At 48.7% G+C, this 12651-nt stretch overlaps 1 protein-coding gene across 6 annotated transcripts in view; it reads right to left on the bottom strand.

Moving 5' to 3' along the window:
- The window catches only part of GRK3 (G protein-coupled receptor kinase 3), a 163798-nt gene extending 158202 nt beyond the window's left edge, over positions 1-5596 (bottom strand). For 4 of the 6 annotated variants that reach the window (XR_013390519.1, XM_028703678.2, XM_028703679.2 and 1 more), the window contains exon 1: positions 3998-5593. Coding sequence is in view for 5 of the 6 variants with exons in the window: in XM_028703678.2 (XP_028559511.1) it covers positions 3998-4110 (113 nt within the window). In the remaining variant the exon portion in view is untranslated. Of the gene's footprint in view, positions 1-3997 lie in introns of all 6 variants that reach the window. The other 2 variants (XM_077917760.1, XM_028703680.2) reach the window with 2 other exon arrangements.
- Between the last annotated feature and the right edge of the window lie 7055 nt (positions 5597-12651).

Below are 12651 nucleotides of genomic sequence, written 5' to 3'. Positions count from 1 at the left end.
ATAACTGGAGAAATATGGTCTCTTCCTGGGAAAGAATGTTTTCCCTCACAACACACTTCCTCATTTGATCAGAAACATTTCAATCTCACAGTCCACATGTCCTTTTAGGATTCCCAAATTCTGAAGTCCATGTCTCGGGCAATTTGAAGCCTTCCAACGCAAGTCCATGGGCAAGGGCAGTTTCTGCTTTGTATAAAAAAAGGTCCCAAGTTCAATCCCTGACAGCTGCCTGGAACCCTGGAACACTGCTGCCAGTCAGTGTAGACAATACTAAGCTAGGTGGTCTGATGTGGGCATATACGAAACTCCCAATTACCACTCCCACTCCCCTTTTTTTCTGTACTTTTTACAAACAGCAATCAGGAAAGTGTTTGTTGTACCTGTCCTTTGACATGGAGTCAAAAGAGGGTGCAGAACATCCCACATGGCTGGGATAGTGATTTGTAGCAGAAGACACAGAGGTGCTAATAGAAGAAGAGTTTGGATTTGATATCCCATTTTATCACAACCTGAAGGAGTCTCAAAGCAGCTAACATTCTCCTTTCCCTTCCTCCCCACAACAAACACTCTGTGAGGTGAGTGGGGCTGAGAGACTTCTGAGAAATGTGACTAGCCCAAGGTCACCCAGCAGCTGCATGTGGAGGAGCGGAGACGCAACCTGGTTCACCAGATTACAAGTCTACCGCTCTTAACCACTACACCACACTGGTTCCCTAGGAAGCTTAGATACAAGTTGATGAGCTCAGGAGGGGCGGGGGGGGTGGTGGAATCAGGGACAGAAATATCCCCCAAAGGGATAAGAGTAGCTGGATGAAAATAGGGAGGGAGGGAGGCTTTTAAATCCCTGGAAGCAGAGAGGAGGCTTTTGGTTCCCCATCCAATCACAGGGAGGACCATTCCAGGAAGAAGTAGCAGCCTAACAAAAAGGACCAACACAGCTCAGTGGTAGAGCATCAGGTTTACATGTAAATGGTTCTGGGTTCAAGACCTGACATCTCCAGCTAAAAGGAGGAAGGAAGGGGGATGAACAAACCTGGGAAAGTCCTGAAGCCTTTAAGAGCTGCCACTGGTCAGAGCAGAGAAAGCTGGGCATGAATGGGCCAATGGCACCTTTGTATATTCACATCAGCTCCCATGAAACAGAATAAGATGTCTGGGTGTCCCATCTCTAAGGGGACTTTGGGGGGCAGGGGGAAAACCTTGGCCACTCAAGATTTTAGACAACTGGAGGCCAAGGAGAATGGTACCAAGGTAGCTAAGAGTAGCAGGTAGAGGAAGAAGACCAAGATGTGAATTCCCACTAAAGCGCTGCAGCAGAGGTGCTTGCCAACGTTTACGCTGACTTTGGTGACACTGGAGAAAGACAGTTGCTACCAGGGACAGCAGCTCTGAAAAGCCTTACAAAAGCCCAGCTATTTTCATAATTTCTTTGTCAAACTTTAAGTTGAGGGGGTCAGGGGAAGGGTCTGACATGGAAAGGATCAATTTGATTATTTATATGACCCAGGTGTCTGGTTGTGGACACCACCAAAGGACACAAAACATCCACCAACCATAAGTGGAGGTTTACTATGGTCACTTAATAACAGTATCATTTTAATTTAAATAATAGTAAAAAGAGTAGTAGGATGAAGGACAACTGAAGCCAAAGAAGCATCATTGGAACAACTTGCCAGGGTGGGGGTGGGAATCCTTTTATGTAGAGGAGGGGGGTCATTATAAACTTTTTTATTTATTCTATTTATTTGTCACATTTTTGGACTCATGTACCTCAAAGCTACTTAAGAAGGAAAAAATAAAATGACAAAGGCATTAGATGAAAAGAGCAGCAAACATCCGACAATAAATTTAAAATGAACAGACCATCCCCACTTCACCTAAAGGTCATAGTGCCACTGTATTCTGCTCTGGTCAGACCTCACCTGGAGTACTGTGTCCAGTTCTGGGCACCACAGTTCAAGAAGGACACTGACAAACTGGAACGTGTCCAGAGGAGGGCAACCAAAATGGTCAAAGGCCTGGAAACGATGCCTTATGAGGAACGGCTAAGGGAGCTGGGCATGTTTAGCCTGGAGAAGAGGAGGTTAAGGGGTGATATGATAGCCATGTTCAAATATATAAAAGGATGTCACATAGAGGAGGGAGAAAGGTTGTTTTCTGCTGCTCCAGAGAAGCGGACACGGAGCAATGGATCCAAACTACAAGAAAGAAGATTCCACCTAAACATTAGGAAGAACTTCCTGACAGTAAGAGCTGTTCGACAGTGGAATTTGCTGCCAAGGAGTGTGGTGGAGTCTCCGTCTTTGGAGGTCTTTAAGCAGAGGCTTGACAACCATATGTCAGGAGTGCTCTGATGGTGTTTCCTGCTTGGCAGGGGGTTGGACTCGATGGCCCTTGTGGTCTCTTCCAACTCTATGATTCTATGATTCATCCTCAGTGGCTAAGCAAAGGTCATTGGCATAACTAACTACCCTTGCAATTAAAAACCAGAAGCCTAAATAAGGGTGGTTTTGCCTGGCACCTAAAATCGTGCTAGCCTGGGGAGAGCATTCTGCCAACAGGGAACCCCCTCTGAAAAGGCCCACTCTCATGCTGACATCCTCTCTGCCTCCCTCACAAAGACCACAAGGAAGGGCAGAGTCCACGTTGGTTCATGTGGGTAAAGGCGGTCCTTGAAGTAGCAGGATCTTGAGTCACTTAAGGCTTTATAGGTCAAAAGCCAGTCCCCAAACTAATCAGTAGTAGCCAGTGCAGTCAAACCAGATATGCTCAGACCCTCTTGGGTTATGCTCTTGGATGGTCTTGTGACTGTGTGATTTAAGCACCAGTGTGGTGTAATGCTTAAAGGTGTTAGACTCTGACCTTGGGAGACAAGGGTTCGAATCCTCACACAGCCACCAAGCTCACTGGGTGGCCTTTGGCCAGTCACTACCTCTCTGCCTAACCTACTTCAGAGTTGTAGTAGGGATTAAATGAAATGAGGAAGGGAGAACCATGCATGCCACCTTGAGTTCCACAGGGGGAAAGTTAGGATATAAAATGTAATAAATAAATCAAACATAACTTAAGAGCAGTCAAAGGCCAAGGTCAGGGGAATGCAAAGACCTGAAGCGGCTTCCACCTCCTGAAGGGAATCCAAGCGGACCACATGCAAAAGAAAAAGGGGGATGGGTTGCAATCCTTCATTTGGTTCACATTCACTGTACCCCAACTCTCACAGAGTGCTGGTTTGGGGGGCAATTTGGGGGAGACAAGGGTGAGGGGTTTATAAAAGTATGGTGCTGGGAAAGAGCAAAGAGGGATCTATCCTGGCTGACCCTTCAGTCAGCCGTCATGGCGGAGGAGTTGTATCTGGGATATTGGAGAGGGGTATCTGGATAGGAGAAGCAGGCTCTAGAAGATATTCATAGGAAGGGGAGACTCATAATTGGAGCCAGGGTGGTGCAGGAGTTAGTGTCTGACAAGGACCCTGGAACTCCTTGGAGAAAAGGTGGGACAGAAATGCAGTAATAATATTGATGATAACAAGGATGATGGGCAGTACTAATCCTGGCTCATCCTCCTTGGCAGAGTTCCATCACAGGTGCTTTTGGCCTGCAGGTGTTGGCGGTGGGGGTGGTAGAGATAGCCTGCGTGGCACAGTGGTTTGAGTTCAAATCCCTCCACTCAGCCACGAAGCTCTCTGGGTGTGATCTTGGGCCAGGCACTGTCTTTCAGCCTAGCCTACCTCTCAGGATTGTGGTGGTTGCTGTCAGGATAAAAAAGGATTAGAACTTGGGAAAGACCAGCCAGCCTAGCCCACCTCACAAGGTTGTCGTGGGGGTATCAAACGGGGAGGGGCAAGGACCATTTACACCCATGTGGAACTCCTTGGAAAGAGAAAAGGTTGGGATAGAAATGAAGCAAATAAATAATAAATTAAATAAAGTACTGGCGGGGAGGAGGAGCACACTGCAAGCCCCCCCACACACACACACCTCCCACCAGCCACTCTCACCTGGGCTCAGGGAGGGTGATCTTCTTGCTGGCGCGAGCGGCAGGCGAACTCTTGCTCTTCTCCATGGCCATGAGGTAGCTGACGTCCGCCAACACGGCCTCCAGGTCCGCCATCTTGGCTGCCCACAGGCCTGGGCCTTTGGCCTGGGACTCTGGCCAGGGCCCGCACTTGGCAAAAAACACCTGTCAGGTGGGGGTGGGGTGTCCCTCCTTCTCTCCCCAGGAGCCCCCCCCCCTCAGCTGGCTAGCCCCTCCTCCTCCCTAAAAACAAAGGACCCCCCATGTAAGCAAGCCCTTCTCCCCTGCTAACTGGCATACCCCCCTAACCCAGGATCCTATGATTGACCCCCAATACCCTCACTTTATGTCCCCATTTCCAAATAGGGGCTAAAATGAACACTGTCCCCCTATCACCCACAAAATGACCAACAGACTCCCCCCCCCGTCCCTCCTTTTATATATAGACTACCCCCTCACCTTGGCTCTTCTAAATGAACCCCCTAAACTCTCTCACACGAAATTCCCCTGCTCTGAAGAAACCGCTCCCATTCATTTACGGCCTAACCCCCCCCCCCCCGAAAAACCCTTTTGGGCCCCGCTTTCCCCTCCTCCAGGTCCCCCGAAGCCTTGCCAGTTCCCACCCTATATATCTGGGCTGGGGAGGGGGCTCGGAGTTCTGCTAGTCCTGGGGGGCCACCCCCCCCGTGGCCTGGGAGGCTACCGGGGACCCCCCCCTCCTCGCCAAGCCGAGACCCTCAAAGAAGAAGAAGCTGCTGCCACCGCCGCCTTCCCATCGCGAGGGAGCAAAAGATGGGAAAGGCTTGGGGGGGCGCAGCGCAGGCAAGGCCCCCCCCCGGAGCTGCTCCCCCCGCCCTCAGCGCCCCTCTTTCGGCAGGGGCAGCGAGGGAGAGCGGCTGGGGGGGCCCGTTGCAAAGAAGGAAAAAGCAGCCTATGCCCGGAGAGGGCAATGCACGCCGGGGGAGCAGAGAGCTGTGCCGCCCCGCAAGGCGGCTCCTTTCCTATTGCCCGGGGGGGGGGGCGAAGAAGGGTCGCTGCCGCTGGGCAATCCGGCGCAAACGCCCCGACGCAGCTTCCTTGCAGCAGCAGCAGCAGCAGCCGCCGCCGCCTTCGCGCGCTGCCCCCCGCTCCTCCTTTGCGGGCTTCTGCTGCTTCTGCCCGCCGAGGCTGAACTTCCTCTCCCGGCCCAGGAGCAGGAGAAGGACTGCAAGGACGAGGCGGCGGCGCCTTCCAAACTCCGGCGCTGGATCGTTTTCCTCGCCGCTCCGGAATAGTGGGGCGGGGGCGCTGGAGGGGCCAGACTGCTGGCAGGCACCGCGCGTGGTTGCCTCCAAGCGGCCTCCTGCGAGGCGCTGCACTTCCTCACACGAAGCGATTTACTGATCCGCAATATGGACCGTGGGCTTCTGATTCCGATTAGAAGTTCTGCTTCATCCAGGAGCATAAGAGGAAGCTGCTTTAGGCCAGCAGTCGGGCCCCTGGTTCATCTCCTAGCCCACCAGGGAAGAGAAAAGCCTCTCCTCATAGCTGAGGCCTAATCCTTCCTTTTAAACTGGAGGTGCTGCAGACTGAAGCTCCGACCTGCCTGGAAAGCTGCTGCTCTCCTGCTGACCTGTGAGCCTGGACGCCTCAGTGGGAGGCAATTATTATTAAAAACAGTATATAACAACTGCAGCCTTGAATATATAGTGCAAAAGGGTTTCAACTAAAGGGGCACCTCAGATCAGCCAGGTAAGCTTTATAAAGGTCATTATTTTAAATAAAAGTGGAAACTTGGGGTTGGAAGAGACCTCAGGAATCATCTTGTTTAGCCCCCTACTAGCAGTAGCCATTCAGCCCCTGCTCAAAAACTGCCAGTGAAGGAGAGTCCACCGGTTCCCCTGTCCAAAAGCTCAAACCACCAGGGACTTCTTCCTAATAAATCCTTCTGATTTGTATCCACTGGTTCAATAGCTACCCTCTGGGAGCAACAGAAAATGAATTTGATCCATTGTGTGTGTAACAGTCCTGCACATAGTTGAAGGTGGCCATCATATTGCCTCTTAATAGGCTCTTCTCCAGGCCAGCCAACTCCAAGGACTTGTTTTCCACTACAGTGGTACCTCGGGTTACATAAGCTTCAGGTTACAGACTCCGCTAACCCAAAAATATTACCTCGGGTTAAGAACTTTGCTTCAGGAAGAGAACAGAAATCGTGCTCCGGCAGCGCGGCAGCAGCAGGTGGCCCCATTAGCTAAAGTGGTGCTTCAGGTTAAGAACAGTTTCAGGTTAAGAACGGATCTCCAGAACAAATTAAGTTCTTAACCCGAGGTACCACTGTACTTCATCATCTTTGCCACTCTCCCCTACAGGCATCCCAGTTGCATTTCTAGAACAGGACATAGTTAATAATAAAGTCCTTATAAAAGTTGCAGGTGGCAAGCACCATTTTAGCCCAGGGCCTTCTCTCTTGGAAACTTGTACGCTGGATTACTCCCCCCCCCTTAATTATTTCCTTTATTAAATTGCAGCAAACATTTTGCTTTTTCCTGCATCTGGAGCTGGCACAGCAAATCCAAATCAAGTTATCCAATGTACCCTAACTCATTTTCATTTTCCACAAGCCCAACTGTATCTTTGGATATCCTTGATGTACATGAAGGCATTCGTTAGAAAATATACCAAGTCAGCAAAGGATTTTGTGCAGCAAGTATCCTCCACTCTTTAATTATTATTATTATTATTATTATTTATTATTTGTACCCCACCCATCTGGCTGGGTTTCCCCAGCCACTCTGGGCAGCTTCCAACAGAAATTAAAAATACATTAAAATGTCACACAGTAAAAACTTCCCTAAACAGGGCTGCCTTCAGATGTCTTATAAATGTCAGGTACTTGTTTTTCTCTTTGACATCTGATGAGAGGGCATTCCACAGGGCGGGTGCCACTACCGAGAAGGCCCTCTGCCTGGTTCCCTGTAGCTTGGCTTCTCACAGTGAGGGAACCGCCAGAAGGCCCTCGGCGCTGGACCTCAGCATCCAGGCAGAACGATGGGGGTGGAGACGCTCCTTCAGGTATACTGGGCCAAGGCCATTTAGCGCTTTAAAGGTCAGCACCAACACTTTGAATTGTGCTCGGAAACGTAAGTAAAGGTAAAGGTAAAGGTACCCCTGCCCGTACGGGCCAGTCTTGACAGACTCTAGGGTTGTGCGCCCATCTCACTCTATAGGCCAGGGGCCAGCGCTGTCCGGAGACACTTCCGGGTCACGTGGCCAGCGTGACATCGCTGCTCTGGCGAGCCAGAGCTGCACACGGAAACGCCGTTTACCTTCCCGCTTGTAAGCGGTCCCTATTTATCTACTTGCACTTTGAAGTGCTTTCGAACTGCTAGGTTGGCAGGCGCTGGGACCCAATGACGGGAGCGCACCCCGCCGCAGGGATTCGAACCGCCGACCTTTCGATCGGCAAGCCCTAGGCGCTGAGGCTTTAACCCACAGCGCCACCTGCGTCCCACACGCTCGGAAACGTACTGGGAGCCAATGTAGGTCTTTCAAGACCGGTGTTATATGGTCTCGGCGGCCGCTCCCAGTCACCAGTCTAGCTGCCGCATTCTGGATTAGTTGTAGTTTCTGGGTCACCTTCAAAGGTAGCCCCACGTAGAGCACATTGCAGTAGTCCAAGCGGGAGATAACTAGAGCATGCACCACTGGCGAGACAGTCTGTGGGCAGGGAGGGTCTAAGCCTGCGTACCAGATGGAGCTGGTAGACAGCTGCCCTGGATACAGAATTGACCTGTGCCTCCATGGACAGCTGCGAGTCCAAAATGACTCCCAGGCTGCGTACCTGGTCCTGGCACAGTTACCCTATTCAGGACCACAGAGTCCTCCACACCTGCCCACCTCCTGTCCCCTAAAAACAGTACTTCTGTCTTGTCACCATCCATCCTCCAACCGCCTCCAGACACTCAGACAGGACCTTCACTGCCTTCACTGGTTCTGATTTGAAAGAGAGGTAGAGCTCGTTATCATCCGCATATTGATGGACACCCAGCCCAAAGCCCCTGATGATCTCCCAGCGGCTTCATGTAGATGTTAAAAAGCATAGGGGAGAAGATGCAACCCTAAGGCACCCCACAAGTGAGAGCCCAGGGGTCTAAACACTCATCCCCCCCCCCCACTTTCTGGACATGGCCCATGAGGAAGGAGTGGAACCACTGTATAACAGTTGTGATGGCCTGGGAATCTGATTCAGAAGCTGAACCTGAGGAGTCCCCGCCTCCAGGGCCGGCTGAGCCGGGGCAGGGGCTTGAATCTGAAGGGCCTGCACCTGTGCCGGATCCTTAGGAGCAGACACCAGATATATCCACTCTGGCTCTGGAGGTGATTGAGGACCCATTGCCTGCAGGTGCTCCTCTCCCAGCCTTGTCAGGGGAAGGTGAAGCTGCCCCTGGGTCCAGTAACCCTCCAGCCTCTCCTGAGCTGCAGAGACTCAGGGCAGAGAGGCGGAGGGAACTAAGTTCTCTCAGGAGGAGTGCTTGCCTTAAGGCCAGGAGAGGCGGGTCACCTGTGGGGCCGGGGCGGCCCCTGGCCTCAGAGGAGATAAAGGCCAGTCAGCCCAGTCCCAGGTTGCGGGAGCAACGTTGTTGGAAACCTGTTTCTGCCAGCACCCAGACCTGTTCTTCCGGAGTTCCTGACCACACCCGGCTTCTTGCTTTGGACCCCGCTTCGCCCTTGGTGGACAGTCTCCAGACCCTCGACCCAGGACCGGACTCTGACCACGCCTCTCGGTAACCCCCCCCCTCGGGTCCAGCACAACTGCTCCCAGCTCCTCTAGATGGTCCAGAAGGGTATTATGATCGATAGTATCAAAAGCCACTGAGAGATCCAGCAAAACTAGGAAACAGCTCTCACCTTCGTCCCTAGCCTGCCGGAGATCATCAACCAGCGCGACCAAGGCAGTTTCAGTCCCATGGTGAGGCCTGAATCCCAATTGGAAAGGGATCCGAATGGTCCGCATCCTCCAGGCGTGCTTGGAGTTGTTCAGCAACCACCCGCTCAATCACCTTGCCCAAGAATGGAAGATTTGAGGCTGGGCGATAGTTGGCCAAGACACAGAAAAAACTCAATATGGAGGCCAAATGGCCGAAATATTGGGAAATTCTGGAACAAGATGGAGACAGAATAAAATTGCAGAGCTTTGAAAAATTGAAAAACAAAGTGCGAGATTGGCTCCATTATTACCAAATAATGGAGGCATACAATTTGGACAAAAAAGTTGGTTTCCAGGTGGAAAAATCAAAATTGGAAACAGAATTGTTAGATCCAAAAATCAAGAATTTGTCAAGAATTTATAACTTGCTGTTGAAATGGAACACTCAGGATGAAATGGTGAAATCAGCTATGATTAAATGGGCACAAGATGTTGGACATAACATAATGATGGCTGACTGGGAACAGTTATGGACCACAGGTATGAAATTCATGGCATGTAATGCCCTAAGAGAAAATTTAATAAAAATGATTTATAGGTGGTACATGACACCAGTCAAGCTTGCAAAAATTTACCATTTGCCTGATAATAAATATTGGAAATGTAATGAGACTGAAGGTACATTCTTTCACCTTTGGTGGACATGCCCAAGGATTAAGACATTCTGGGAGATGATTTATAACGAAATGAAAAAGATATTTAAATATACTTTTCTGAAGAAACCAGAGGCCTTTCTCCTGGGCATGGTCGGCCAAATGGTGCCAAAGAAGGATAGAACTTTTTTTATGTATGCAAAAACAGCAGCAAGAATACTTATTGCAAAGTACTGGAAGACACAAGATTTACCCACTCTGGAAGAATGGCAGATGAAGTTGATGGACTATATGGAACTGGCGGAAATGACTGGCAGAATCCGAGACCAGGGAGAAGAGTCGGTGGAAGAAGATTGGGAAAAGTTTAAAGACTATCTACAGAAACATTGTAAAATTAATAAATGTTAGAAAAATGTTGGAATGAAGTTATATGGCTTTAGTAGAAATGTTATAAGGAACAAGGTATAAAATTAATAGAGTATTAAAGGAAAAAATAAGGTTAGAATGTGTTAAGATAATTATAGGATAGAAAACAGAGGAAGATGGAAAGGAATTGCTGAAACAATTAACAGAAGTGGAACACAAAAAGGGAGGTGTGAGGAGGTCGTTGAAATAAGTGAATGAAAGATAAGATATTGAAATTGTTGTTGATTTGATGTTGTTCGATGTGGTTTGATGTGTTTTTTGTTTTGTTTTGTTAGTTTAATGTGTTAAGTGTTATGTAGTGTTTTGGCATTGTATTTTCCCCCCCTTTTTTGTAGTGTTTAAATTGTTGGAAAAGTAATAAATATTATTTTTTTAAAAAAAAAGATAGTTGGCCATACTGGCCGGGTCTAAAGATGTTTTTTTAAGAAGCGGTTTAATGACCACCTCTTTCAGCGGGTCTGGGAACGTTCCCTCACAGAAGGAAGCATTCACCACCCCACAGAGCCCATCGCCCAGCCCTTCCCGGCTTGCTTTTATTAGCCAGGATGGGCAAGGATCAAGGAGACAGGTGGTTGGTTTCACGCATCCAAGCAGCCTGTCCACATCCCCAGGGGTAACGGATTGAAATTGATTCCTTTCAAGTCGACCAGACAGGGCTCTAGCACTCTCCCGACCCGGCCCTGCTCCCATGGTGGTGCCTACCTCCTTCCGAATCTGAGTGACTTTATCTGAAAAAAACTTCGCGAAATCTTTGCAGGAGATCTTGGGGTCTTTACAAGGCCCCGATGGTAAAGGTGGTTCCGTTAAATTGTGAACTACCTGAAAGAGTCTCCTGCTACTATTTTCTGCAGGTGCAATAGAGGCGGTGAAGAAAGTCTTCTTCGCTGTCGCTATCACCGCTTGGTAGGCTCAACGTTGAGCTCTAACCTGTGTCCGGTCCGATTCAGAATGAGTTTTCTGCCACCGGTGCTCTAGCCGTCTCAGCAATTGTTTCCTCACCCCCAGCTCCGGGGGAAACCATAGGGCTGTCCGGGCTCCATGCTATCGGAGAGGGCGCTTCGGAGCCAGACAGTCGATAGACAGATGCGATTAACTCCGCATTCCAATGGGCTACCAGGGAATCAGCTGAAAGACCATCAACATGGAATAAAGCATCCCCTACCACTTCCTGGAAGCCAAATGGATCCATTAAGTTGTGGGGGCGAATCATCTGAAATGGTCCCACCTCCCTGCAGAGGTGAAGGGTTGCGGAGAAGTCCAGTTGCACCAGGAAGTGATCTGACCATGGCACTTCTTTTGTTTCACTTTTACTTAGTGTCAGATCACCCACATCACTAGAGGTGAACACCAGGTCTAAGGCATGTCCATGACTATGAGTTGGGCCAAACTTATTCATGGAGCCCATGCTTTCCACGAAGTTCCAAGCAGCCCCTTGTAAGGTCATGTCAGCATGGATGTTAAAATCCCCTAGGACAACCAAACTAGGTGTCTTCAGGAGAACATCCGCCACAACCTGAAGCAGCTCGGGCAGGGAATCCTTGGTGCAGCAGGGAGGTATAGGCTGGTATACACATTTAATAAATAATAATAAACAAGAAACAAAGAGGCAAGATAGAGAGAAAATAAACAAACCAATAACCCTTTTATCACAATTCAGTAAATTCTTTCCAAAAATTCCATCAGATCTTAATATTAAAGTCCTTTCTATGCTTTTTCCAATTCTTACACCAGCCATCAATGGCCTAGAAGCTTCTTGTCTTGCAGCCATCTCTTTACCTTTAAGCTCCACCACTTGTAGATGTCTTCCATCTTCTCTGACCCTAGCTTCATTTAGTTCTTCCGTAAGCAAAACAGCTTTCCTTTCTGATTTTTCCAGTAACTGTAGGGATTTGCCTTCCATAGCTATTTCCTGCACTGGCTCCCTGCATTCCAGCTTCTTTCCAACGGGTCCTGTATGTTCCATAAATTCTCCCATTTTTTATATCTCCAAAGCAAATTTTGTTTGAGATTCTGTTCATTTCAGCTTTCAAATCCAAAAGCTGTTGTTAAAGCAGAAGTCATGTGCACATATTGACAAATGAACGAATAAATAAATAAATAAATAATCCTTGCTATATTTTACATTATTCACTGCCATGCTCATAAAATGGGCTATATATCAGATCTTGATCTCTGTAACCTTCTGTGGTTATGACTTCAAATGAACTTTTTCTTTCTTTTTCCAAGGAAAAGGAACTGTTCCCTTCTGAAACACTTTCGGCATGAAACATTCATGACAAGAACATCAGCTGAAATGATCTTCCACACTTGTTGCTAAATATCCAGACAACCATCTAATTGGGAAGCAAAGAGAAAAGCCAACACCAGCCCATTAGCAGCATTGCCTTAATAGTTCTGCTTTACACAAATTTATTTCCCCACCCCCTCACAAAAATAGAATTAATGACTTTCTGAGATTGATTGTGATCATGGGGGATAGTGGACAACATCAGTTATACACCATATTACATCCATTCACTGACTTTCTCAGAATAATTGACTGTTGTTTCAATAGAACAGTGTTTCCCAACCTTTTTTGGGCAAAGGCACACTTGTTTCATGAAAAAAATCTCGAGGCACACCACCATTACAGCCCCGTGACGTCAGCGC

This window comes from Podarcis muralis, chromosome 13 (genome assembly GCF_964188315.1).
Source record: "Podarcis muralis chromosome 13, rPodMur119.hap1.1, whole genome shotgun sequence".
Lineage (NCBI taxonomy): Eukaryota > Metazoa > Chordata > Lepidosauria > Squamata > Lacertidae > Podarcis > Podarcis muralis.
The sequence above is the reverse complement of the archived record's forward strand: the minus strand, read 5'-3'. Positions and strand labels throughout refer to the sequence as shown.